The sequence below is a fragment of the Saimiri boliviensis genome, chromosome 12 (assembly GCF_048565385.1).
Source record: "Saimiri boliviensis isolate mSaiBol1 chromosome 12, mSaiBol1.pri, whole genome shotgun sequence".
NCBI lineage: Eukaryota > Metazoa > Chordata > Mammalia > Primates > Cebidae > Saimiri > Saimiri boliviensis.
In genome coordinates this window covers 11309768-11337575 of record NC_133460.1, presented here as the reverse complement: position 1 = coordinate 11337575, position 27808 = coordinate 11309768, and the positions used below count along the sequence as shown (strand labels likewise).

Sequence of the window (27808 nt, the reverse complement as noted above, 5' to 3'; positions counted from 1 at the left end):
TGCTGTGCTCGTTCCATGGCTCCCTCTTCTACACGGAGGAAGAGCCAGCTAAGGGCCCAGCTCTGCTTCTACCAGGCAGGTAAAAAGGATGGACTTGGTGCTGAGGGGCCCTACGTTAACAGCAGGCACAGGAGCTGACTCCTTCAGGAGATTTTTCTGCCTGACTCTTAGAAAAAAGATCCTAAGAGTTTTTCAGACAAGTAAACTGCAGAGAGATGTGGCTTTTGAGTTTCAGGACCATGATGGTTCTCAGGCCCCAGGGGACGTGTGTCTTCTTGCAGGCTGAGGCTAATAGTTTAGCAGCTAGATTGGAAATTACAACTATGGACCTCAGAAATGGGAGAGAAGGTAAGTTTGGCCCATGTGCCACTGCAGATGTTTAAATCAGACAGAAGATTTGTACTTGGCTACATTTACTGACCTGAAATGGCAGTGGGAAAAGTTTCCAAACTGATGTCTGGGCAGGCGCTCTGAGCGTGACGCATCAGGGTTGAAGCCAGAGGCAGACTTTCCTGTCATGGTGGGCCCTGGGTCACTTTTCACATGGGGGCCTCCAAAGGCCAAGTGTTTGGGGGTAATTTGGCTTCAGAAGTGTTGGGACAGGGTGGCCAGCTGGCGGGAGCAGATGTGGCGCTGGCCCCTCAATTGCGGTCTGGAGTGGGTGCATCTGGAAGCCTCTTTCGGGGCTGGAGTAACAAGAGGTGCGCGGCCTCACCCGGCACTGCCGATGTCCTTGCTGTCTTGCTGAGTGAGCGTTTGTGCATGGGCTTGCCTGGGGGGCCCTGCATGCCAGGAGCGCCACTGAAAGACCGCCCGCCCTGTATGTCCATGGCCTGAGTTTCCTGCTTCCTCCTGCTCCTCTCTAACAGTTTTCCTGTTTATTTTGTTTTCTGCACAGTCCGACAAAGCGGCTCTCCAGCAAGAAGGTGGCAAGGTAGGTGGGTCTCTGGTTCCTACTGAAAAACAATCTTCTGAAGTAGATTATTAATCATAGTTTTTAAAAAAGAATCATTTTAGAAAATGTTCTTTTTCTTTTTTTTTTTTTTTTTGAGACGGAGTTTCGCTCTTGTTACCCAGGCTGGAGTGCAATGGCGCGATCTCGGCTCACCGCAACCTCCGCCTCCTGGGTTCAGGAAATTCTCCTGCCTCAGCCTCCGGAGTAGCTGGGATTACAGGCACGCGCCACCATGCCCAGCTAATTTTTTGCACCTTTAGTAGAGACGGGGTTTCACCATGCTGACCAGGATGGTCTCGATCTCTTGACCTCGTGATCCACCCGCCTCGGCCTCCCAAAGTGCTGGGATTACAGGCTTGAGCCACCGCGCCCAGCGCGAAAATGTTCTTTTTCATAGAATTTTTTAAACTCCTGCAAGTTACTTTTCATGGCTTTGGGCTGAAGGTATCCTGAGAGGGGTGTTGGGAAAGGGGTTTCCAGGGCTGTGAATCTGGACCCGGATTTGTGACCAGGAGGTACGTGTCAGAACCTTTTGGTGCTGGGCCTGTTCTGTGCTAACTGCAAGATGTGGAAGGGGCCAGATTTCCAAATATCTGCCCTAGGTTGGCTCTGAGGTGGCGAGACCCAGTGAGAGCCTGGCTTCTCAGAGCTGGGTCTGGGCAGCTTCCTAAGGTGAGTTGAAGGTGAGGGGTCGGCCTGACTCCCATTCCTAAAGACCATTTCTTCATTTTCCAGCTGTGTGTAGATCTGTTGGCTTCCTGCTGTGAAAGATGGCAACACACACTTTTATATTCCTCCCCAGCCAGTTCTCAGTGAAATAAACATGCAGGGTTGAGGCTCTTCCCAGGGAGCCTCGAAATGTGGCTGCCAGGTGGCCTCTGCTGCCGTCAGGGACTGCCTTCTCATCTTCATGTGCTCTGCTTTCCCAGTGGCTGTCCTGCTTCGTGGCCCAGCCTCTAGCAGGGCCAGGAGAGGCCTCTCCAGCTTCCTCTGGAGCATCTCCTCCGGAGCCTCCTCTTTGCCCGTGGTGCTCGTGGCTGTGGTCCTGGGCAGGTCTCCTCACAGCAGTGGGTTCCTTTGTTTTGGGGGTTGGATTCTGTAGCGCCCTGGCCCCTTCTTCCTTCTTGTTTGTTTTCTCCATTTTTTTTGTCCAGCACATCTTTCTGTAGCTTCTTGTGAAAAGGGGTGTCCAGAAGATAAAGTTGAGACTGTGTTGGTTTGGACTGTGAGTGTGGATAGTTTTCTGGTAAGATTTTGAAGACATTGCTCATCTTCTAGAGCTGAAGTTGCTACCATAAAGTTGAACCTTCTTGACTTGGTTTCTTTGTGATCAGCCTGGGCAACATAGTGAAACCCTGTCTCTAGGGAAAAAAAATAATAATAAAAATAAAAGTAGACAAGGTCTTGCCGTGTTGCCCAGGCTGTAGTGCATTGGCTGTTCACAGGTGCAGCCATAGCTCACGATAGCCCCAGACTCCCTGAGCTCATGTGATCGTCCCACCTCAGCCTCCCAAAGTTCTGGGATTATAGGTTTGAGCCACCACATCCAGCCAAGGACGGAAACCTTTTGTTTTTCCATTTTCTTTTGTTTTGAGACATTGTCTTGCTCTGTCAACCGGGCCGAAGTACCATGGTGCAGTCACAGCTCACTGCAGCCTGTACCTCCCAGGCTCGCTCCATCCTCCCAAGTTCCTGGGACTACAGGTGCACATTGCCAGGCCCGGTTAGTCTTTTAACTTTTAGTAGAGATGGATTTTCACTATGTTGCCCAGGCTGGTTTTAAACTCCTGGGCTTAAGCGATCCTCCCACCTTGGCTTCCCAGAGTGCTGGGATCACAGGCATGAGTTGTCACACCTGGCCAAGGATGGAAACCTTTTTCTTTTCATTTCTCTTCTCTTTTTGAGACAGTCTTGCTCTGTCACCCACGCTGGAGTCCAGTGGTATGATCACAGCTCACTACAGCCTTGACCTCCCAGACCTCCCAGCTCAAACAATCCTTCCCCCTAAGCCTCCTGAGCAGCGGAGACCACAGGCACATGCCACCATGCCTAGATAATTTGTGGAGACAGGGGTTGTACTCAGTTGCCCAGACTGGTCTTGAACTCCTGGGCTTAAGCAGTTCCCCACCTCAGCCTCCGGAGTGCTGGGATTACAGGTGTGAGCCACATGCACCCCACCTGTTTTCCATTTTCTATCATCTTACAGCAGGCGTCCCCACACTACAGCCCGCGGGTCGCATGCGCCCCCCTGAGGCCATTTATCCGGCCCCCTGCCGCACTTCAGGAAGGGGCACCTCTTTCATTGGTGGTCAGTGAGAGGAGCACAGTATGTGGCGGCCCTCCAACGGTCTGAGGGACAGTGAACTGGCCCCCTGTGTAAAAAGTTTGGGGACGCCTGTCTTAGAGGCTGGGGGCTGGAGGAAGCAGAGGTGAATGTCAACATGCATCTTTTTCTAACCATCTTCCTGCTCACCCCTCTTAGAAAAGCATTGAGCTCTTAGGTATGTGACATGAACTCTAGCTACACTTCTGTTACCACTTCAGCATCACCTCCCTTCTCATTTCATCAAGTCTTTTACTCCAGACAGGCTGCAGCTGGTGACACGAAAGGCCAGTCAAGGCCAGCTGGAGCATCTCCTTGAGGCCTTCCATGCCTAGGATGGGGTGCAGCCTGCAGCTGGCTGTCACGGCTTCGTGTCAGAAATACCCTTTAAAATTTAATGTTTCCTTCATGGATACCCTGCAGTATAAAAAAAAGCCCAATCTGCAGTTATGTGTAGTTAGAGTTTACAAAAAGAGGCATATTGTGCAGTGTATATGTCTGTCCACATGTAAATATATGTAACGTAACATGTAATCTGCTGTTTTGCCCCACATGGGCCACAAGAGGCTAAAGCACAAAATAACCATGGTGATTGGCTTCTCACAGTTCTCAGCCCTTCTCACTGCACTTTTGCTGCAATGGTGGGCCCTGTGGCAGCTGTTACAGCTCCCCGGCCTGCTGTGTTGCTAAGCTCTCAGCCTGGCTCCTCCCCGTCTGCGAGATGGAAGGGGCTTTCTCCAGTCAGCTGTGTGTGCAGGGACAGGGCTCCGGGAAGAGTGGACTCCATCAGGATAGGAGGAAGGGCTCAAAGCAGGCGGGCTCCCGTGGCCCTGGGTGGGAGGCCTCAGGAACCCCCGTACCTCCTGGCTCACTGACCAGGTTTGACCTACTGTACTGCCCTTTAGGGCAGATCAGGCTTTTTCCACAGCTCCCTCTCGGGGTGGGGGAGAGTCCTCCCAAGTGAGGGTGGGGTGTAGCTGGAGAGTCCGTCTTTCTGGGGGATTTAAATAAGCGAGGACCCTCAGCCTCGCGCTGGTGGCCTTGTTTGGTGGCTGCACACTGGGTGCCTGGGGATGGCCATGCCTCCCATCCCTGAGTCAGCCCCAGGAGGACCTGCGCCTCTAGGACAGCTGAGAACTGCTGACAGGCCCCAGGCTGCGGCCTCTCCTCAGGATGGGCTCTGGGATGCAGTGTCCTGCCTGGAGTGGCTCATGTCTGAGGGCAAGGTCGTGGGTGTTAAAGAGCCGCGACTGGCCAAGAGCGTGATGTCTATCGACAGCAGCTTTTGAGAAGTTGATGAAATCCGCAGAGTCCCAGAAGGGCGCTCGTGTGTTCCAGCTGGTGCACGTTCACAGGGCTTGTGGTCTCCAGGGGTGAAGATACCCTTCTTTTTTCCCTCTCAGAGCATTTATGGGGAAAAAATGAAAACGTTCAAGCTCAGTCGGTACTGAAAAGCAAATGGAACTTCATACGCTTGATAGACGTTTTCAGGGCAAAAATATTCACGTTTTATTGAATTCTTGCTCTGTGTTTCTAGCCAAGCTGTTTGTGTGCCTGACCTTGGTTAAACCTCAGATTTCCTCAGGTTCCCCATTTCATAGGCAAGGAAGTCTCAGAGAGGGTCAGTGCTTTCTCAGGGTCACATGGCTCAGTACTGAGGCTCCCAGGGTGTATAAAGAACTCAACACGCCACTTTACTGTTGGCACTTACGTGCAAGTGCCTTTTCTGTACTCCCAGCAAGTTAGGGCTCGTGCAGATTCACTGCAGCTCATCTGGCCATGAGGTGATCATGAGCACCCGTTTACTGCACGCCTAAGTTCATGCTCCCTAGAGCAGCCTTTGGGTCCACACAGGACCACAGGGCTGAGTGTCCCCGAGCCTGGCCTGGGTAGTACCTGGCATGGCCTACAGGGCTGTGGGTGCATCCACAGGAGCTGGTGCCGCAGAGGACACTGCGTCTGGTGCCTTCCTGGACTTGGTTGGACCAGGTTCCCAGTGTGTCCTTGAGGGTGACACTGAGTGAGACTTCTGGGGTCCACACCTTTCCTAGGATCCTCACCGTTCCTGCCACAGAGAGCACCTGTGAAAGTTCAAGATCGAGAATGTGCATGTGGGAGGTGTATGCAGGTCGAGGTCCTGAGCTGATATCTCACAGGCCTCTGGTAGAGACAAGATTGTTCATGTCTCCTCGAAGAAGGGCATCATGTTTTATTGTACCCGAGTACAAAGTCCTCTCTGCTATTCACTGGCTGGGACTGAGGTCGTGTTCTGTCAGGCTCCAAAGAGCACCAGGAGGACTCTTGAGATCACAGAGCACGGGCTGCTTGCTCCCAGCCCCTGGTACCGATGTCCGGCCTGGGACCCCCACTGTATGTAGTGCTTTAATTGGGAGGAGACCACCGCCCAGGACAGGTGGAGGACCTGTCCCCCACAATGCTGCTGCCTGCTTTTCAGATTGACCTGGAAGTGCTCCTGCTGACTGAGCTTGTCCTGTGGTTTTTCCCTTTCTTCCCTCTGCTGTTGTGTCTTTTCCATAGGTACCTGCACCAGTCAGGGGCCCTGACCATGGAGGCTCTGGAGGACCCTTCGCCCGAGCTCGTGGAGATCCCAGAGGAGGACATTGCCGACAAGGTAGGCCCTGGAGGGCTGGGCAGGTGGCAAGTGGGGGATTTAGAACACACCACACCTGAGGGCCTCTGCAGATACCCCAAGGACAGCACAGCTGGAGGTGGCCCCATGTCATCCAGGGCTCCCCAGACCCTCCGTCTCCGTCCAGTGCCGATGCTGTGGCACGTTTCCCCAGGGGACCTTGTGGCTGTGTGATAAGGAGGAGCCGTCCTATTTGCGCGAAGGGCCAGCTGGGAGCAGTGGACCGGACAGTGAGAGTGAGAGCCCTTGGGTATCCTGCCCCCCACTGTGTCTGAGTCAGGTCTGGGGACACCCAGACATTCGGTCCACCAGGCCCATGGAGACAGCATCTGGGGCATTCACAATTTGGGAGAAGAGGGCTGGCCCGGCAGTGACTGCAGAGCCAACACCTGAGGAATGGGCTTCTCCTGGGGACCGAATGCAATAATTGACAGCAGCCAGGCAAGGCAGCCTTGCCCTACTCAAGAGCTGCTTTTCAGCTGGGTGCGGTGGCTCACACCTGTAATCCCAGCACTTTGGGAGGCCAAGGCGGGCAGATTACTTGAGGTCAGGAATTTGAGACCAGCCTGGCCAACATGGTGAAACTGCGTCTCTACTACTGAAAATACAAGTTAGCCGGGCGTGGTGGCACACGCCTGTAGTCCCAGCTACTCGGGAGGCTGAGGCAGGAGAATCACTTGAACTTGTGAGGTGGAGGTTGCAGTGAGCTGAGATTGTGCCATTGCACCCCAGCCTGGGTGACAGAGCAAGACTCCTTCTTAAAAAAAGAGAAAAAAAAAAGACCCGTTTTTCAAGGACCAGTCTGACCCTCAGGAGAAGGGGAGGGTAAAGAAGCACCCACTCCATCTCCTTCTGCAATCCCTCACCTCCTCCTGTGCCCCCCTCACCTCCTTACCCCTCACCTTCTCCTCCACCCTCTGACCTCCTCTTGTACCCCCACCTCCTCTACCCTTCAGCTCCCCCAGCACCCCCTTAGCTCCTCCTGCACTGCAATCTCCTCCTCCTGCACCCCTCGCCACCTCCTGTACACCCTCACCTACCTCTGCACCCCCTCACCTCCCCCGTACCCCCTCACCTCGCCCGTATCCCTCACCTCCCCCATACCCTCACCTACCCTGTGCCCCCTCACCTCCCCCTGTACCCCCTCACCTCCTGTACCCCTCACCTCCCTCTGTACCCCCCTCACCTCCCCCTGTACCCCTCACCTCCCCCTGCACCCCCTCACCTCCTGCACCCCCTCACCTCCTCCTGCACCCCCTCACCTCCTCCTGTACCCCCTCACCTCCCCCTGTACCCCCTCACCTCCCCCTGCACCCCCTCACCTCCCCCTGCACCCCCTCACCTCCTCCCGTACCCCCTCACCTCCTCCCGTACCCCCTCACCTCCTCCCGCACTCCCTCACCTCCTCCTGTACCCCCTCACCTCCTGCACTCCCTCACCTCCTGTACCCTCTCACCTCCCCTGCATCCCCTCACCTCCCCCTGCACCCCCTCACCTCCTCCTGCACCCCCTCACCTCCTCCTGCACTCCCTCACCTCCCCCTGCACCCCTTCACCTCCCCTGCATCCCCTCACCTCCCCCTGTACCCCCTCATCTCCCCCTGTACCCCCTCACCTCCTCCTGTACCCCTCTCCTCCTGTACCCTTCACCTCCTCCTGCACCCCCTCACCTCCTCCTGAACCCCTTCACCTCCCCCTGCATCCCCTCACCTCCCCCTGTACCCCCTCACCTCCTGTACCCCTCACCTCCTCCTGCACCCCCTCACCTTCTGCACCCCCTCACCTCCTGCTGTACCACCTCCTCCTGTACCCCCTCACCTCCTCCTGAACCCCTTTACCTCCCCCTGTACCCTCTCACCTCCTCCTGCACCCCCTCACCTCCTCCTGCACTCCCTCACCTCCTCTACCCCCTCACCTCCCCTGCATCACCTCATCTCCCCTTGTACTCCCTCACCTTCTCCTGTACCCCTCACCTCCTCCTGTACCCCCTCACCTCCTCCTGCACCCCCTCACCTCCTGCTGTACCACCACCTCCTCCTGTACCCCCTCACCTCCTCCTGAACCACTTCACCTCCCCCTTTACACCCTCACCTCCTCCTGCAGCTCACTTCCCCTTGGACCTCCGCTTCCTGCTCCCTACGACATCTGTAGCATCTCAAGTCTGCTGACCCAGCCTGAGTCTTCCTCTGCTCACTTCACTCCTCCTCCTACCTCTGCAGGTGTCTGACTCTCATCTTCCTGTGAACTCTCTGAGGGAGGGAGGGACTAAGACATGAGTCTGTCTATCCCTTGCATCCATGGGCGCCTGGGCTGCCTCTGTGAGCTGCGTCTGGCTGAGCAGAGATCCCACCTGTGCGTAGGGGGCTTAGTCTTGCTGCCTACTGGCCAGTCAGTCCAAAAGCGCCCCTGGGCCCTTAGGCCTTAGAGCCGCAGCAATACGTGCATTTTTGGCATCGAGATGACAGTGCTCCCCGAGCCCCTGACCCCATTAGGAGCTACACCTTCGTGGGTGTGGGTTTATGGGACAGTCTCCAAGGATAAGTTGGACCCAACTCTAGCCTAGTTGGGTGGATCTGATTCTGTGCTGAGAAAATCCCTGGGTGGCCTCCCAGGTAGTTCTGCTTCCTGCTACCTGACCCTGAAACCTGGTCTCATTGCCAAGGTCGTCTTCCTGGAAAGGCGCGTGCTGGAGCTGGAAAAGGACACGGCTGCCACCGGTGAGCAGCACAGCCGCCTGAGGCAGGAGAACCTGCAGCTGGTGCACAGGTGAGCCTGGACCAGGAGACCCGGGCCCCTCCGCGGTGCCTCCTGTGCCCGCCTGGCAGCCCCCATTTACTTCTCTACCTCACACAGCAGGGGCTTGGCCACCCGTCCATCCCAGTCTGGGAGCCGGCTGAGGGGGTGGTGCCAAGTGGTCACCTGAAGCTACCCAGTGGGCTGCAGGCAGGCTACCTGAGGCTCTGACTGGTGCTCTCGAGGGGAGGTATCCATGGAACTCTAGGCACACATAGGGCCCCAGAGGGGAGGCACTGCCTCCCTCTTGGGAGCCGCTGAGACCTGGCCCCCACAGGAGGAACTGACTGAATGCACAAGGGCGCGGTGTGCAGCCTCACCAGCAGGACGGGAGTGCAGCTCTCCCACCAGGCTGGTCCACATGGGGTTTGCCCGTCTGGGAAGAATGCAGGTGAGAAAAGTTGCTCAGCAGCAGCAAGCAAAATGAGCAGAGACTACTGAATACGTGAGGCAATGTGCAGTCTAATCACAGGTGGGCAGGCGTGCCAGGGAGGAAGTGAAGTGTGACAGCCGTGTTTGCAGGGGGAGAGTGGGAGCTGCTTACCCGGCTCCTGTTTGCAGACTTTTCTTAGAATACCTTGTAATTCTCAGCATTTTTCAAACCAGGCACGCTGTGTATCATAACCGATTGGCAGTACTCTTTTTCATGCAAAGTAAGATGAGCTTGTCTCAGGAGTCAGCCACTCAGACTGTGCCACCTGGAGCTGGGCACTTGGGAGGCACAAGCAACCTCTTGGGGTCAGAGGAGGCAGCCGGGAGGCCTGAGAGGCACCTGTGGAATCTGCAGAAGAGCTGCTTCCTGTGAGCCTCTGTCCCTGCCCAGCCGCCTGGGCACATCCTGGCTCCTGCACATATTCTCAGCTCAGTCTCAGTGTCTTCATCACCACTGAGCAGGTAGATTCAGGGCTCTGAGCAGCCTGGACACAGGCCTGCACGCAGATGTGTTGGCAGCAGGGCATTTGCGGTCAGCACCCCCAAAGCCCCCAAGCCCTCGCCCGGCATGATACTAACATTCCTGACCCATCCTTCAGCTTCAGATCAGTCTGCCCTGTGAACGCTGAGAACTGGAATGCCTCATGGGATTGTGGCATACCTTGCACATTGCTTTAATTTTAACCAAGTAAAGTGTGTTCTCTTGTGAAGTGTAGACCCTGGGCGCGGCGGCTGCCTTTTCTACAGGTTCTCAGCAGAGGAGGACCTGCCGCCAGCACCTGCTGCACAGTGGGGAGAGGGGCCAGGCACACTGGAAGAGGCTGAGCTCCAGTAGTGTGTTACATGGATGCCGTACCTCCAAAGACCACTGGCTCCTTGCCAAGGAGAATCCAGAGGGGCCACCGGGTGTGCTTGTATTAAGAGACAGGGTCTCACTCTGTTGCTCAGGAAGAGTGCTGACTACAGCCTCTACCTCCCAGGCTCAAGCAACCCACCTGCCTCAGCCTTCCGTGTAGCTGGGACTACAGGTATGCACCACCACACCCAGCTGTTTTATTTTATTTTATTTTATTTTATTTTTTTTAGAGACGGAGTTTTCGCTTTTGTTACCCAGGCTGGAGTGCAATGGCATGATCTCGGCTCACCGCAACCCCCGCCTCCTGGGTTCAGGCAATTCTCCTGCCTCAGCCTCCTGAGTAGCTGGGATTATAGGCACGCGCCACCATGCCCAGCTAATTTTTTGTATTTCTAGTAGAGACGGGGTTTCACCATGTTGACCAGGATGGTCTCGATCTCTTGACCTCGTGATTCACCCGCCTTGGCCTCCCAAAGTGCTGGGATTACAGGCTTGAGCCACCGCGCCCAGCTTATTTTATTTTATTTGGGATGGAGTCTTGCTCTGTTGCCCAGGCTCGAGTGCAGTGGCGTGATCTCGGCTCACTGCAACCTCCGCCTCCTAGGTTCCAGCGATTCTTCTGCCTCAGCCTCACGAGTAGCTGGTACTATAGGTGTGAGCCACCAGGCCCAGCTAATTTTTGTGTTTTTAGTACAGACGGGATTTCACCATGTTGGCCAGGCCTATCTTGAACTCCTGACCTCGTGATCCGCCCACCTTAGCCTCCCAAAGTGCTGCCATTACAGGCATGAGCCACCACTGTGCTTGGTCTAATTTTTAAAGTTTTTGAAGAGATGAGGTCTCACCATGTTGCCCATTCTGGTCTCAAACGCCTTGGCCTCAAGCAGTCCTCCCACCTTTGTCCCTCAAAGTGCTGAGATCAGAGGCATGAGCCACTGTGTCCTGCCTAGATGCCCTTCTCAAGTTGACTGTCAAGGTTTCATTTGAGTCTAGAGTACGTTCGTCAGTTTTCCGTTTGTGTGTGGTGTGAAGTCCACACTCCTGCCTTGCTCCTCCCACTGCTCATCCACGGCCACAGCCACAGCCCTGGCCACATTCAGTTCTGTGGCTGTTCTCTGTGGTGCTCACTTGTGCTGTCCTAAACAACACATTTCCCATTTTCAGCGTCATCTGACATTGCTACTGAAGAGCTTTCTGCTCGCTAGCCCTGCTACACAGCTGTCATCCTAGGAATTCCAAGTGCTTTCTCCCGTGTTTGATTCTGTATTTTCTGGGTTGCACATTTTCTTGTGTTTTGCCGACTCATTTTCTTAGAACATCACTGATAGTTGCCTGGAAAAGGGAGCCCAGGAGCCAGATGCTCTGAGAACTGCTTGTCTGGAAGTGCTTATTCCTCCCACCCCGTTCCAATCCATAGTGTAGCTGGGCGTAAAATTCTAGGTCAGAAATAGGATTCCCTGAGAATTTGAAGACCTCTGACCCCATGCCTGGTGCTGCTGAGTCTTGCTGTTCTCCGTGACTTCTGTTTCCCACCCTAGATACTTAGGTAAGGATCTTGTATTATTTGCAGTGCTGTGTACCTGGTTTTTAGCTTGCTTGCTTGCTTTTTTTTTTTTTTTTTTTTTTTTGAGACAGAATCTTGCTGTGTCGCCTAGGCTGTTGTGCAATGGCACAATCTCTGCTCACTGCAACCTTTGCCTCCCAGGTTCAAGCGATTCTCCTATCTCGGCCTCTCAAGTAGCTGGGATTACAGGCACGTGCTACCATACCCAGCTAATTTTTGTAGAGACGGGGTTTCACCATGTCCAGGATGATCTTGAACTCCCCACCTCAAGTGATCCGCGTGTCTCGGCCTCCCAAAGTGCTGGGATTATAGGCATGAGCCACTACACCAGGCCTAGGTTTTCAGCCTTTAAATCTGGAAAATGCACACTTCTGCTTTAGGAAGACTTCTAAAGTTATTTCACGTGCGGTCTCCCTCTCTCATCTATCTGAACGGCTGCTAGTCACATAGTGGGCCTTTTGGTTATTTCGACGTTTTTAAACTTCCCTCATCTCTAACTTTGTCTTTTCTTTTTTCCATGTAATGTAAAATCCTCAGTTTTCTCCTTCCATTCTTTTCTTTCTTTTTTTTTTTTTTTTTTTTTTTTTGAGATGGAGTTTCAGTCTTGTTGCCCAGGCGGGAGTACAACGGTGGGATCTCAGCTCACTGCAACCTCCACCTCCTGGGTTCAGGCAATTCTCCTGCCTCCGCCTCCCAAGTAGCTGGGATTATAGGCATGTGCTGCCACACCCAGCTAATTTTGTATTTTTAGTAGAGACAGGGTTTTTCCATGCAGTCTCGAACTCTGGACCTCAGGTGATCACCCCGCCTCAGCCTCCCAAAGTGCTGGGATTACAGGCATGAGCTGCTGCTCCCAGCTCTCCTTCAGCTCTTGATCTGATTGCTTTTTGTTTTTCTTTTTCTTTTTCTTTTTTTTTTTTTTTTTTTGAGTCTGGAGTTCAGTGACACCATGCGCGTCTGGAGTTCAGTGACACGATGTCAGCTCACTGCAACCTCTGCCTCCCGGGTTCAAATGATTCTCATACCTCAGCCTCCCAAATAGCTGGTACTGCAGGCACCTGCCACCACACCCAGCTAATTTTTGTATTTTTAGTACAGACAGGGTTTCACCATATTGGCCAGCCTTGTCTCAAACTCCTGGTCTCAGGTGATCCACCCACCTCAGCCTCCCAAGGTGCTGGGATTATAGGTGTGAGCCTGGCATCTTAATCAGATGTTTACATTGTTCTCCCCATGCTTTCAATTCCTGGGAGCTCTTCCTTATTTGTCTCTTGTGTAGCAGGCTGCCCTGACACTGCAGCTGTGTCTCTTGGCTCTCGGAGAGTGATGGCTTGTGCTGGCTTTGGGGCCTTCCCCTGCTGTCTCCCGTGTGATGTGTCTCCCTGGGGTACTCGCCTGGTGTTTGCTTCGGCCACTTCTTGTCGAAAGCTTTCCTGTTGTGTCTGGTGATCTGTGGCCATCTGTTTGCTGGCATGTGTGAGGCACCACAGGATAAGAGGGTCTGTGTGAGGCAGGGCCTGCGGGCATGGGCTGTGCTGTGTCAGTGGGTGGGGCCTGGGCCCTTCTCTTTGGGACATGATGATATAGGGAAGCCCAGGGTCTCCCGGCCCTGTGGGAATGTTCCCTTTTCCCTGTGGTCTAGCTGACACCTGCCCTGCCTCTGCTCTGAGGTGCCCTGGATGGGACTGGTCTCTCTACCCACTTCCCCAGCTTATAGGAGCCTGGGAGCAGAGTGGGCCCTCTTCCAGTTGTGGCGCCTCACAGCCTTTGGGGCCTGGATGTGCCCAGCAGCCACAGCCAGACTCAGCCTGTCTCCGATGTGGACCCAGCAACTCAGGAAGTTTCCTGAGCACCATTGAGATGTGTTATGAGCTGAGTTTTCTGCAGCTGAAGCCCAAACATCCCCAGCATACTCAGTTCCTCAGTGGTCAACTGCCACAGGCCACGTGTTTGATCAGACACTGACTCCCTGGAAATGCTGTGGTCCTTGGGCCCTGTGCCTTCATGCTCCCTGCTGAGGCCGCCTGCATCTGGGCTCAGAGTGCACTTGGTGTATGTAGTGGCTGCCGGTGGAACAGCTGCTAGCTTCAATACAGAGCGTCTCAGAGGCAGTCACTTGGTGGGCTCAGGCCCTCTGGGTGCTGTGGTCCACAGGCCACAAGCCAGCAGGGCCTGTGGGTATCAGCTGGGCTGGGGTGCAGTGGACACTGTTCTAGTCATCCCAGGTGCCTTTAGTTTGGGAGGTGAGGCCATCTGGGGTGTGGTCCTTGCTTCAGAACTGCCTTGACCAGAGTTTGGGAATGCCCTTCCCATTCTCCCTTCCAGGCTGGGAAAGGTTCCCTGGAGGTCCTGATACAGCTTCTGGGCAGGGGTGGAGTCACTGCACACCCTGCCTGGAGACAGCTCAACTCCTGCCTTTGTCTTTCAAGAGCAAATGCCCTGGAGGAGCAGCTGAAGGAACAGGAGCTGAGAGCCTGCGAGATGGTCCTGGAAGAGACCCGGAGGCAGAAGGAGCTCCTATGCAAGATGGAGAGGGAGAAGAGCATCGAGATCGAGAACCTGCAGGCCAGGTAGGCGGTTCCCAACAGCCCATTCACCCCAGAACCTGCAGGCCAGGTAGGCGGTTCCCAACAGCCCACTCACCCCAGAACCTGCAGGCCAGGTAGGCGGTTCCCAACAGCCCACTCACCCCAGAACCTGAAGGCCAGGTAGGCGGTTCCCAACAGCCCACTCACCCCAGAACCTGCAGGCCAGGTAGGCGGTTCCCAACAGCCCACTCACTCCAGAACCTGCAGGCCAGGTAGGCGGTTCCCAACAGCCCACTCACCCCAGAACCTGCAGGCCAGGTAGGTGGTTCCCAACAGCCCATTCACCCGAGAACCTGCAGGCCAGGTAAGCAAGGTTCCCTACAGCCCACTCACCTCAGAAAGCTGCAGGCCAGGTAGGCAAGGTTCCCGACAGCCTGCCCACCCCAGAAAGCTGTAGTGGCTAGGAATAACCTTAATTTTAGAAAAAGGGAAAAAGGTATGTGGAGAAGACCTTAAAACTCTGCCAAAGGACACAAGAGATCAGTTAAAAGACTGACCCTATGTGGGTGTCAGTTTCTCTAAATCTGTTGAATCAATACAGTCAGTCTTTTTAAAATACCAATGTTTTTTTAAGGTACTTGATAAAATTACTTTTACATTCTTCTGGAGACATAGCCTTGGATGAATCAGAAAAAGGAGGAAAACAGAGAGGACGGGGATTCATGATACGATATTAAGATATATTATAAAGGAGGCTGGGTGTGGTGGCTCACAGTTTTAATCCCAGCACCTTGGGAGGCCAAGGCAGGCTGATCACTTAGGTCAGGAGTTCTAGACCATCCTGGCCAACATGGTGAAACCTTGTATCTACTAAAAATAAAAATTAAGGCTGGTCAAGGTGGCTCACGCCTATAATCCCAGCACTTTGGGAGGTCGAGGCGGGTGGATCACAAGGTCAAGAGATCGGAACCATCCTGGCCAACAGCTGGGCGTGGTGGCTCACGGCTGTAGTCGCAGCTACTCGAGGGGCTGAGGCAGGAGAATAGTTTGAACCCGGAAGGTGAATATAGCAGAGGGCCAAGATCACATCACTACACTCCAGCCTGGTGACTGAGCCAGATGCCATCTAAAAAATAATATTAATAAAAATAAAAAATGTTTTAAAATACAATTAGCTGGGCAAGGTGGCACGTGCCTATAATCTTAGCTACTCGGAAGGCTGAGACCTGAGAGTAGCTTAACCCCAGAGGCAGAAGTTGCAGTGTGCTGAGATCGTGCCACTGTAGTCTAGCCTAGATGATACAGTGAGATTCCATCTGCAAAAAAAAACTAATTTAAAAAAATATATATATAATGAAGATTTTAAAAATTATTATTTTTTGAGTTGAAGTCTTGTTCTGTTGCCCACGCTGGAATGCAGTGGCACAGTCATTACAACTTCTGTCTCCCGGGTTCAACCTGTTCTCCTGCCTGAAACTGGGACTACAGGTGCGTGCTACTGCCCCCAGCTATTTTTTGTATTTTTAGCAGAGACGGGGTTTCACCGTGTTGGCTAGGCTGGTCTTGAATTCCTGACCTCAGGTGATCCACCCGCCTCGGCCTCCCAAAGTGCTGGGATTACAAAAATAGTTTTGGCCAGGCATGAGCCATCACACCTGGCCAAAACTATTTTTATTTTTTAAGAGTCTTGCTTTGTCATCTAGTCTGGAGTGCAGTGGTGCTATCTCTGCTCACTGCAACCTTCGCCTCCTGGGTTCAAGTGATTCTCCTGCCTCAGCCTCCTGAGTAGCTGGGATTATAGGTGCCCGTCACCACACCCAGCTAATTTTTGTATTTTTAGTAGAGGTAGGGTTTTACCATGTTGGCCAAGCTGGTCCTGAACTGCTGACCTTGTGGTCTACCCACCTTGGCCTCCCAAAGTGCTGAGATTACAGGCATGAGCCACCATGCCCAGCCAAAAATTATTATTATTATTTATTTTTTTTTTTTAAGACAGAGTCTTGTTCCGTCGCCAGGCGCCAGGCTGGAGTGCAGTGGCGCAACCTCAGCTCACTACAACCTCCGCCTCCTGGGTTCAAGCAATTCTCCTGTCTCAGCCTCCCAAGTAGCTGGAACTACAGGCGTGCGCCACCACACCCAGCTAATTTTTCTATTTTTAGTAGAGACAAGGTTTCACCATGTTGGTGAGGATGGTCTCGATCCCTTGACCTCACGATCCGCCTACCTCGGCCTCCCAAAGTGCTGGGATTACAGGCTTGAGCCACCGCGCCCGGCCAAGGCACTAAATTAAAGCAGCACAGTACTCCTTCAGGGCGCCTCCAGTAGTCCACATCCAGGACCTGATGCTGTGGATACCTGGTGTGTGTTTACAAATACACTTGCAAGGGATGGTTCTTCATTTTCTGTAAAAATACAAAGTATCAGGTAACTTAAGTTGTCTGTAGTCAGAGAAATCTAGAGTTCTCGATCCTGAGCATGATGCCTCAGTCCTAAGGGCTCCTTGTGTGTCTGGGTGATGAGAGTGGAGGAAGCCGTTTTATACAGTTTGTTTGTTTGTTTTGAGATAGGATCTTGCTCTGTGTCCCTGGCTGGAGTGCAGTGTCCCTGTCATGGCTCACTGCAGCCTTGAACTCCTGCGCTCAAGCGATCCTCCTGCCTCAGCCTCCTGAGTTGTTGGGCTACAAGTATGCTCTGTGACACCTGGCTAACTTTTAATTTCTGGTAGAGATGAGGTCTTGCTGTGTTGCCCAGGCTGGAACTCTTGAACTCTTAGCATAAAGCGATTCTCCCACCTCGGCCTCTTCTTGTTGCTGTTGTTTTCCTCTTCATACTCTCAGCCTCTTACAGTGCTGGGATTGTGGGCATGAGCCGCCTCACACGGCTTTTTTAAACTGAGAGTGTACTACTTTTAGATTTCAAAATACAGTAGCTTTAAATAGTCATGAAAGAAGATTTCAGGTTCTTTTGCTTGTGTTCCAGCTGTTAAAGCTAAGAAGTTCGTATCTGCCTTATCTAAGAAGAGCTCTTAGGCATTTTCAAAAGTGGGTAGCAGGAAGGGGCCTGCACTCAGAGGGCTGTGTGGGGTCCCCTCTGTGCCTGCCATTGCAGTGGGGCACCATCTTCTGGGGAGCAAGGTCAGGGCAGCCAGGAAAAAGTGTTCCGCCCTGGCCTTGGCACAGTGCAGTCGAGTGGGCTCGAAATTAAGGTATGTTTCTTGTCTGTGAGTACCAGGGAGCACCTCCTGTGGGACCTTTCAGCTGGGGCTGAGGTTGGGGCACAGCCTTGTGGACAAGCTGCCCTCTCTGTCTGCTCCGGTGTGGGGGGGCACAAGAGACAGGTCTCACAACGCCCTCAGGGAGCAAGCAGGGCTGCATGTCACTGCCTCTGTGAGCAAGCCGGCTACCTGCCCCATGCCCTTGGGGTCAGTGCCACCACGTTCTGGACCTTGTCAGCCTCCTGCAGCTTCGTGGGGTAGCCACCAGGAACCTTGTGGTTCTCAGGGCTGCTCACGCCCTCAGGGCTCCTGCAGCCCCAGGTCAGCAATCTGCGGTCAGCCCAGCACAGGGGCCTCTGGCGTCTTGGGGACTGTCCACAGCTTAGCCTCTGCCCATCTGGTGTATAGGAAGACTCTGGCCAGTGCAGTGACACTGTCTCAGTCCAGGGTCCTTTAGGAGCAGAGGATCTGGAGGCAGGACCCCCCAGCACCTACCTTGGAACCCCCTAGGAGCAGCAGGGGTGGCTGTCTGTACAATTGCAGTGCCGAGAAAACAGCTGGATTTTGGGAGTGGGGTCTTAGTAGAGGCAAGAGTTAAAGCTGAAAGGGCCTAGAGAAGACGGAGGGGCCGCGGGGGCCGGAACTTTGGACATCCTTCTGGAGGGATGGGGAAGGAAAAATGTGTGTCATCAGCAGGATAGGGTTGTGCAAAAGTCACAGGCAGAGATCTGAATCTCAGGACACCGGGTCCAGGAGAGGTTCTAGGAAAGCCAGATACCTCTGGGAGCGGGGCACCCAGAAAGTATGGGAGCCCCTGGCAGGCTGCAGAGACCTGGTGTGAAGGCTGATGGTGGCAGCAAACACGGAGCCCAGGACTTGACGTGCAGCTTACGGCACCTGCTGTACCTCCGGCACTGGGGGGGCATGACCCATCATCAGAGACAGAGTGAACTGCGTGAATGTGGCCCTTATGTACCCTCCTGTACTCCCAGCGTTGGGGGACGTGGCCCATCGTCACAGACACAGTCAACTGCGTGAATGTGGCCCTGATGTGTCCTGCGGGACCCCCAGCGTTGGGGGACATGCCCTGTCAGAGACACAGAGTGACCTGGGTGAGCGTGGCCCTGGTGTGCTCTGCTGTACCCCCGGCACTGGGAGACATGCTCTGTCAGAGACACAGAGTGACCTGGGTGAGCGTGGCCCTGGTGTGTGGTGCTTTCTAGCAGCGTGTGAGCCAGGGAAGCCCAGAGAAGCCTTCACTCGTGCCATGTAGCACAGCTCGTCCTTCCGGAACGCATAGGCAGACTCCCCCTAGCCTGATAATGAAAGGAGAGAAGGCAGAAAGACTGACCCCAGTGCTGGGCAGACCTGAGTGTGTGTGTCAGACGGCGAGAGGCTGGGACGAGGAGGAAAGAAAGGGGTCAGGCCTCTGGAGGGCAAAGCTGCTCTGCGTGACACTGCCAGCTGTTTATTTTCTTCTCTTTGTTTATCTGTAGTTTTGAAATTCAATAGAATTAAAACATAATTTGCTTTTATAATTATGAACAAAAATGCAAGTGTTACTTTGGAAGGAGAAAATAGCTGTAGGTAGAGCCATGAGGACTCTAGGGCTAGAGGTGGGCAATGGAACTTAGTGTATTGCACGCAGCAAAACAACAGGAAAGGCAGATGGCAAAGGTTTAGCCCCGAAAGCACACAGCACCCCGCATCAGCTGCCGCACAACCCAGAAGTACCGGAACATGAAGGCTCAGTAGTGGGCAGCACCGGGAACCGTGGAGGCTGGGTAAAGGTGAGGCTCACCAACAGGGTCCCCGCCCTGAAAGTCTGGACTGCAGGGCACCAGCACACACCAGAGTGGCACCATGGAGCCACCGTGTCCTCCTGACCAACGCCTGTGGCCAAGGGTCTGATCGGCCCCAGATGAGTCCTGGAGGCGCTCCTGTCCCAGGCACCCCGTGGCCTTCCCGGTGGGCAGAGGCTGGCGGTGCTCTTGGGAAGGGTTGCATCTGCTTTGCTCCTCGTCTCAAGTGTCGGGCAAGAGCAGGTCCCCTCCTGTGATGAGGACACCTGAAGCCCTTCCCGCCCAGCCCTGTGCTGCCCCTGGGTTTCCATCTGACACCAAATTCTGGGTGTGGGTGAAGGTTGGGTTGAATTAGAAGGGACGGACAGCTGGATTATGGAGACTATCCACGGCTCCTTGGAGAAATGGCCAATTCTGAGGCCGGGACAGGGAAAATACAGGCTGAGCCTGCAGCAACTTACAGCACCTGAAAATGAGGAGGTGCTTACCCTAAAAAGCCCCATTAGCACAGACACTTGAGGGTATGTCAGAGGGACGGGTCAGTTGAAGGAGCTGCCAGATGCCAAAGCTGGGACAGTTAAAACAACAAACTGAGCGGTGGCTCAAGCCTGTAATCCCAGCACTTTGGGAGGCCGAGGCGGGTGGATCACGAGGTCGAGAGTTCGAGACCATCCTGGTCGACATGGTGAAACCCCGTCTCTACTAAAAATACAAAAAATCAGCTGGGCATGGTGGCATGTGCCTGTAATCCCAGCTACTCAGGAGGCTGAGGCAGGAGAATTGTCTGAACCCAGGAGGTGGAGGTTGCGGTGAGCTGAGATCGCGCCATTGCACTCCAGCCTGGGTAACAAGAGTGAAACTCCGTCTCAAAAAAAAAAAAAAAAAAAAAAAAAAAACAACAAACTGATAGTGATAGCATTGGATTACAATCCAAAACATAAAGTGTGTGAGTCCACAGTGACACAAATAAATGATTATTAATAAACAGAGAAGGCCGGGCGTGGTGCCTCATGCCTATAGTCCCAGCACTTTGGGAGACCAAGGCAGGTGGACCACCTGAGATCAGGAGTTCGAGACCAGCCTGGTCAACGTGGTGAAACTCCATCTCTACTAACAATACAAAAATCAGCTGGGCGTGGTGGTGTGTGCCTGTAGTCTCAGCTACTTGGGAGGCTGAAGCAGGAGAATCACTTGAACCAGGGAGTTGGAGGTTGCAGTGAGCTGAGATCACACCAGTGCACTCCAGCCTCGGTGACAGACCGAGACTCTGTCTCAAAAAAAAGTATATAAAAACTAGCCAGACATGGTGGCCAAATTCTAGTCGTAGGTGCAGGTTGGGTTGAATTAGAAGGGGTGGCAGGGCATTTCGCTGCTTTGTAGTCCCAGCTACTTGGGAGGCTGAGGCAGGAGAACTGCTTCAGCCCAGGAGTCTGAGGTTACAGTGAGCCGAGATCACACCACTGCACTCCAGCCTGGGTAAAAAAAATAATAGTTTAAAAAAACATGGATTACGGAAAAGCTATGCCCTGGAGCACCTGTGTGGGCGCCTAAGGACTGCCCCTGCTCATCTGGGGTCATCTGTGGGCCAAGGGCAGCCCCAGTAGTGTTTTCCTGAGACATGGGGCACCTGGCCCAGCAGAGGCACACTTCCTGGAGTGAGTTCCAGCTTCATGATTGTGTCCCAGGCTGCAGCAGCTGGACGAGGAGAACAGTGAGCTCCGATCCTGCACACCCTGTCTGAAGGCCAACATTGAGCGCCTGGAGGAGGTGAGTGCCTCGAGCTGTGACCAGCAGGCCCGGGCTGTGCCCTTCCTGTGGGCACCGAGGTTACCCTGGGCTCTGTCCTGAGCAAGATGACAACCCCTGGGCTGCACTGTGCTGTGAGGGAACAGGGCCACCTCAGGACCCAGGCTGCTGCAAGACACTGGGCCGTGCTCTGCCTGCAGCTCCCCCAGGGACTCACAATCCACAGGGCCCAGAGGTTCACTCCTAGATGGACCGAGGGTACTGAATCTGGGAAGTGTCCTCCAAAGGGAAGACGTCAGCAAACCACTCGTGCCCCGCCCCTGCAGATGTGGAGGCAAAGGCTGCACATGGGGCTCCCACAGCACAGCTGGTCATTGCCAGGCCTCCCTCCCCCAGCTCACCAGGTGTCTTCTGGGAAGCTCCGAAACCAGAGGGCGTTCTCAGAACACTTGGGCCCAACTGGAGCTCCCCACAGTCACTGAGTCAGGTTCTGTCCACACAAAGGTCCTTCCTGCCCCTCACGAAAAATAGCCCTTGCGGCCTGTGTATGCGCCTTCCCCCAGAGGCAGGGGGCCTTGACCTCCACTGAGAGGCAGGAAAGCTGAGACCCAGCCCTGTCGTGCTCCAAGCACGGGGGCCACCATGTTGCTGTTGGGAGACGGAGAGATGGGAGGGACAGACGGCCAGGGCAAGCTGCATGTGCAAGTGGACGGGCGACCCGCATCCAGGACAGGTGTCCACCCCTGCAGGAGAAGCAGAAGCTGGTGGATGAGATAGAGTCGCTGACGCTGCGGCTCAGCGAAGAGCAGGAGAACAAGAGGAGGATGGGGGACAGGCTGAGTCACGAGAGGCACCAGTTCCAGAGGGACAAGGAGGCCACCCAGGAGGTGAGCTGGCGCCCCACCCCCAGCCCTGTACCCAGCACTGGGCGCTCCCCCAACCCATGGGGAGCCTTTGTTGGACACCAGCTCTTGGCTGCACTGCTCTGGGCATAGCTGCTGGTGTGTGTGGTCTTCCCGAGAGATGGTGGCTAGATCAACCCCAAGGTTCTACAGCCACGTGATGGCTGACAGTGGCCGATGGGAGCCCAGGCCCCCCGGCTCACCCCACCTTGGCCTGCAGCTGATCGAGGACCTCCGCAAGCAGCTGGAGCACCTGCAGCTCCTCAAGCTGGAGGCTGAGCAGCGGCGGGGCCGCAGCAGCAGCATGGGCCTGCAGGAGTACCACAGCCGCGCCCGGGAGAGTGAGCTGGAGCAGGAGGTCCGCAGGCTGAAGCAGGTAGGCAGAAGCTTCCAGAAGGCTGGTTGGGAAGGGGTGAGACGTGGAGGGCCAGCATCTGAGCTGGAGGCCATGTTCCCTGGCCAGTCCTTGTCCCTGCTCAGCCACCAGCAGGGGCCCCAGCCCCATAGTGATGTTGCTGTGCCCTCCCAGGACAACCGCAACCTGAAGGAGCAAAACGAGGAGCTGAACGGGCAGATCATTACCCTCAGCATCCAGGGCGCCAAGAGCCTCTTCTCCACAGCCTTCTCTGAGTCCCTGGCTGCAGAGATCAGCTCCGTCTCCCGAGATGAGGTAACACATCCCCCACCTGCACACTGCGGCCTGGGGTCTGCGGCCTGTGCACTGTCTGTGCACTGTGGTTAGGCCTGGTGGCCTGTGGCCTGTGCACCTCAGCTCTGACCACCTGCTCACCCTGCAGCTCATGGAGGCGATTCAGAAGCAGGAGGAGATCAACTTCCGCCTGCAGGACTACATTGACAGGATCATCGTGGCCATCATGGAGACCAACCCGTCCATCCTGGAGGTCAAGTAGAGGCAGGAAGGCCCAGCCTGGGCTGGATTCCGGACTCCAACACCGGGAGTGGCCCTGTCACACCATGAGGAGCCAGGACCCACAGGTCCCACAGCCGACAGAGCCCAGAGCATGCAGGGAGCCCTCGTGCAGCTGGGCTGAGGCCACTGAAGACGGGCTGCTGAAGGGGCAGAGAGTGGTACAGAGGAGAGGGAGAAAGGGAAGTCCCTGGGCCCGGAGCCCACAGAGGGTGAAGGGTGTGGCAGGGCCGCCCGTCAGTCAGTGCTGACCTTCTCAGTCCTAGGTCAGCCTGGCTGTGAACGCCTACACTTTGGTTCAGCGGGATGGGCTGGAGAGCCTCTCTGTGCAGAGCTGTGGGGTTAGCCCCACTGGCCTCCTTGTGGTGTGCCCTCTTCCCACGTGCAGCCCTATTGGGAAGAAAGGAAGAAAACGGGTCCCTCCAGGGGTGCTGCTGCCTACACCACCCGCACAAGTACCCTGGTGCCGTGTCATCCATGCTGGGCTGCTTCTGATGGCCGGTGGGCCCCCGGACCCTCACCTCAGACATGGTGGTGCAGGAAGGACGGGCAGGCAAGGCTGGTGTATCCCCCAGCTCTCCCTGCGCTGCTCAGGCCATTGCTCAGCCAGACGTGGTCAGCTCAGTCCAGCTCTGGGCCCTGGGGCCTCCAGGCCATGCAGCCGATCCTTTGGCCCAGTCTTCACTGCAGTAGCCTTTGGGGGCTCTGACCACTGGGGCCCTCCACTCTGACGTCGGGACCCAAAAGTCCGGCTGTGTAGAGCTCTCTCCCTGGGCAGGGTGGATGCTGCAGGCCCCTCTGGCTCCAGCATGCAGGTGCTGCTTCTCCACAGGTGCGGCCTGACCTGACCTCCTAAAGGGCACACCCTTACCACACACTTCCCAGGCCAGAGTCCAAACATCGGGAATCCTGTCTTCTTCTGGGTCTAACTTAGAAATCATTGTTCTTCCCGAGGGTGCATTTTGCAGCAGAGAGATGGCAGGGAAGGCTCTCAGCAGAGCAGGAGTGGGCCTACCTGGGGCCTGCATCCCAGGCACAGTGGTGTCATCCTGCAAGGCTGTGGGCCTGCCCCTGAGGCCCCAGCATTCCCTGGTGGGCCAAGACCCCATCACCAAGACTGGCCACCATCTGTGTGTGCGCGTGTGCGCGTGTGCACCATGTGGCCCCGCATCCACCGCCTTCCACACCAGGATGTCAGAGGTTGCCTCCTATTGTACATTTGGGGAAAGCCTTGGGTGTAAATCAGTGTAAACTTGGAAGAGATTTTTCTATCATGTAGAGTAGGTATTTTTTATAGATTGAAGGTTGATCAATTTTTTAATACTTTCAAGAGAGAAAACTATCTGTGTATACACATGAAATATATATATATATATATATATATATATATATGTATAATATATAAATACTGGCACCCTGCCTCTCTATGCCCAGGTCTGCCCTGGTGACATGGCTGTGTCGTTTCTGCTGACCACTCAGCAGTGCTGTAACTGTAAACATGGACTCCCAGGAGACAGTGTGGGAAACACGCTGAGCACCACCTGCACATGCTCCTGCTTTAATTCCCTGAGAAACGGCCCTTCCTGCCTGGATGCAGGAGGGCAGGGGCCACCACAGATTAAAGCTGTTACTGCACACGCAGAGGCCGGCTCCTTCCTCCAGGGGGCCCACAGGGTGGGGTGGAAGTCTCATGGGCCTGGCCGAGCTTCCTTCAAGGCATCCCGGGCCATCAGTTGTCTGAGCTCAGACTGCAGGAGACCTCCCTGGCTCTGCAGCTTGGTCAGACCAAGACTCTTCCGAGGCCCCAGGATTGCACCTCAGCAGAGCCTGGCAGCTTTCTGGACAGGTTCTGGACCCTAACGAGCTACTGAGACAGCATCGAGGGTAGTCCAGGCAAAGGGGGCAGCACAGGGCTGTGGGCATCATGGCTCTGGGTCGGAGTGTCATGTCCCTGGGAGGAAGAGAAGAGTGGGGTGTAGGGCACAGAGGCTCATGCCATAATCTCGGCACTTTCGGAGGCCACGGCAGAAGGGCTCCTTGAACCCAGGAGTTTTAAGACTAGCCTGGGCAACATAGCAAGGCCCCATCTCTTAAAAAAAATTCTTTTTTTTAATTAGCCAGGCAAGGTAGTGCACCCCTGTAGTCCCAGTTCCCTGGGAGGCTGAGGTGGGAGAACTGCTTGAGCCCAGGAGGCCAAGGTTGCAGTGAGCTGTGATTGTACCACTGCCAGCCTGGGCAACAGAGCAAGAGACCCTGTTTCAGAAAAAAAAAAAAAAATTAAAAAGGGTAGTGATGTGCAGGGTGGTAGGAGAACTCCCCCAGAAGAGGGGGCGCACGCACACACAGCACCAAGCACAGGCACAGGAAGGTGAGAAGGCAGGGCCCGATGGGAGTGGACTCCCAAGGTCACAGGGGCAGCCAGACAGGCAGCTTGGGAGAACTTAGTGCCGCTGTAGCCACAAATAATGGCCTGGGGAAGTGGTCCCATCTGATCAGGAGTTTCCCCCAAAGCATTGGCCTTGAAACCTGGACCACCTGGCCCGGCATCCAGGAAGCAGACTGTGCATCTGCAGCTCTCCCCCTCCCGCCCCCACCCAAGCTGCCCACCTGCCCGTCACACTCAGATACAGAGAAACCAACGCCCAGAGAGTCTGAGGACCCAGGTCTGCCAGTCCCCTCAGGTCAGCTGCTGCCGAACTGAGAACATGGGATGTACAGGCGTGCAAAGGCCAAGTTCCTGCTCCCAGGAAAAGGGCCTGCCCTCCCACCTACCCAGGGGTCTCTGTGTGGCGCCAGCAGAGTCCATCTCTGCCTAAAGGGAGAAGCTGGTGGTAGGGAGAGGGACCCAGTCGGTGCTGCAAGGCCACCGCCAGGCAGGGGAGAGGGGTAGTGTCCTCCTGATACCCCACTGTGGTCAAGGAGCACCTCAGCTTCATTTCCACTCTAGATTTTAAACGTGGGCCCCGTCCACAGTCCACCTGGCCCCACCAGCAAACAATGCTGTCACTGTGCTGGCCCACTGGGGTCTCCAGCCCAAACGAGTTTGAAATAGGATGAAATGGAAACAGACTCCGGAAGGGCTGCCAGAGACCCTGTGGGTGAGCGACAGCAGGGTGTGGTGGCCCGTGTGCAGGTGTGCTTACCTGGTGGACATGCGCAGAAACCTGCACTCCCCTGGGAGGTCGGCTCCCCACCCCCAACTGTGCAGTGTTTGGGCAGGCCACTGGGCTTGCCAAGTCTCCCAAGGCAGAGTCTCCTTGGCTGGCTCCTGACAGTGAATGCACGGAAGAGCACTAAGGAGTCTTGCCTGGCAGAGTGGAGGAGTGGCTCTGTCCTTGCCTTGGAAGGAGACCCCCTGATGTGGGTGCATAGCCACTTATATGAGGCCTGACCTAGCCTGTCTGCTGAAGGGCAGGTCTAGGAAGGCCTCACCCCCTCAGCAGCCCCCCAGAGGCACCCTGGCCTTCTACCTGCTGGCAGTCCAGGAACCTGGAGGGCCCAGAGAAGGGCAAGAACTTCTCCACCTGTTCTTGTTTTCTGTCACCCAGGTGACATGCCAGCCCACCGCAGCCTCGACCTCCCAGGCTCCTGTCTGCCTCCCGAGTAGCAGGGACCACAAGCATGCACCACCGCACCTGCCTAATTATTTAAGTAGAGACAGGTCTCACTCTGTCTTTCTGACCCAGGCCTGTGTGGATCATAAAGCAGGTGATTGCAGGGCATCCCATCAAAACCAAGCACGGCGCCAGAGCACACAAGTCAGCCGCCTGTGGGCCTTGGCACCCTCACGCCCCATGGCAAGGTCCCTATGTGCCTGTCTGGGCTCTACGTTGGCACTGGGGTCTGCTGTTGGCTGCTGTGTCCACGTCAGGCTTTTTCCGGTGCCTGAACAGATGTCTCCAGCCTCAGTTCTTTGTTCGGGCCTCCCGATCCTCTCCTCCTCCAGGGGGGTATTCATGGCTTGCCCCTTGGCTCTTCTGGGCGCTTTCGTTAGCTTCTCAGGTCTGTCTGGATGTGGGGGTTGTGTCCTCAGGCCCGTACTGCACTGGCATGGAGCAGGGCTTGGTCAGTGGTCTGGATAGTCCAGTCACCTACCTTCTGCTGTGTCGTCTTTCACAGTTCACACCTGTGTGCCTGTCTTGTGACTCATCTTCAAGACAGTCACAGGCTGGCCTCGAGGGTGCATGGGAGACCCTTTTCTCTCATCACACCCATTCCCTTCAGCATCCTTGTGCAGGGAAACCTCAGTCATCTTGAAGACGTCTGCTGAGGCCCTCTTCTGGGTGAATGGGCTTCCTCCTTCACCATGACAGGCCTCCTACTCAGTGGGGCTGGGGTGCTCCCACCCTTTCCTCACCCCAGATGGGCCTGGCTTAGCCAAACCTGCCCGAACTGGCCACTCTGCAACAAGCTGGCAGGGGCCTCGGCGTCAGATCAACAGGCTCAACTGTAGCTGTTTCTCGGGTTGGGTGGTTGTAAGACCATGAACCTTCTGCTGGCTAGACCACTGGCCCCTGGCCAGATTGCCACCCTAGGCAGTGCCAGTGAAAGACTGGGAAGGTAAGGGAAGCTGGAGTCACTGAGCCCACACTCAGCCCTGGACGGGGTCTTCTCGTGGTTCTAAGGCCACACTTGGCCGGTAACCTGCCATGCAGGTTGCTGGGGAGGACAGCGTCCCAGAGCCTTGTTCAGGTTGCAGAGAGGAGAGCCAGCTCTCACTGCAGTCCTCTGTGCCCCCAGACCCCCGCTGGCCCCCGGGGAGGCATTTCCTGCCCTTGGGATGCCTTGGTATGGATATAGGCTGGGAACACACAGCACATCCAGCTGCCCTGCCTGTCTTCACAGAGTGGGCAGCAGCCCTAGGAGGTGTCCAAGACACAGGAATGAAGTCTCCTTACCAAAAGCTTCCCAGGACAGAACTAAACCTCCTGCCAGCTTCTACCCTGACTGCAGCTAGAAGCCGAGCTCCACGTGGGGCACAGATGTGCCTATGGCAGCACCCAGAGCATGACGGAGGCCCAACCTTGGCTTTCCTGGAGCATGAATATCCTCTGAGGAGCACCGGCCCTGGCCGTGTAGATCTTGCTTAGATTGGCGCAGTTTCCGGCCCGGAGCC

At 55.2% G+C, this 27808-nt stretch overlaps 1 protein-coding gene across 2 annotated transcripts in view; it reads left to right on the top strand.

The window, feature by feature from the left end:
* Nucleotides 1-24327, top strand: part of RAB11FIP3 (RAB11 family interacting protein 3) — a 109715-nt gene extending 85388 nt beyond the window's left edge. For both annotated transcript variants that reach the window (XM_010338960.3, XM_003928533.4), the window contains 9 exons: nt 899-934; nt 5817-5910; nt 8590-8693; nt 14002-14142; nt 20802-20883; nt 21612-21749; nt 21985-22140; nt 22294-22434; nt 22562-24327. In XM_010338960.3, the coding sequence (XP_010337262.2) occupies nt 899-934; nt 5817-5910; nt 8590-8693; nt 14002-14142; nt 20802-20883; nt 21612-21749; nt 21985-22140; nt 22294-22434; nt 22562-22675 (1006 nt within the window). In that variant the 3' untranslated portion in view covers nt 22676-24327. The remainder of the gene's footprint in view (nt 1-898; nt 935-5816; nt 5911-8589; nt 8694-14001; nt 14143-20801; nt 20884-21611; nt 21750-21984; nt 22141-22293; nt 22435-22561) is intronic.
* Nucleotides 24328-27808: the final 3481 nt, after the last annotated feature.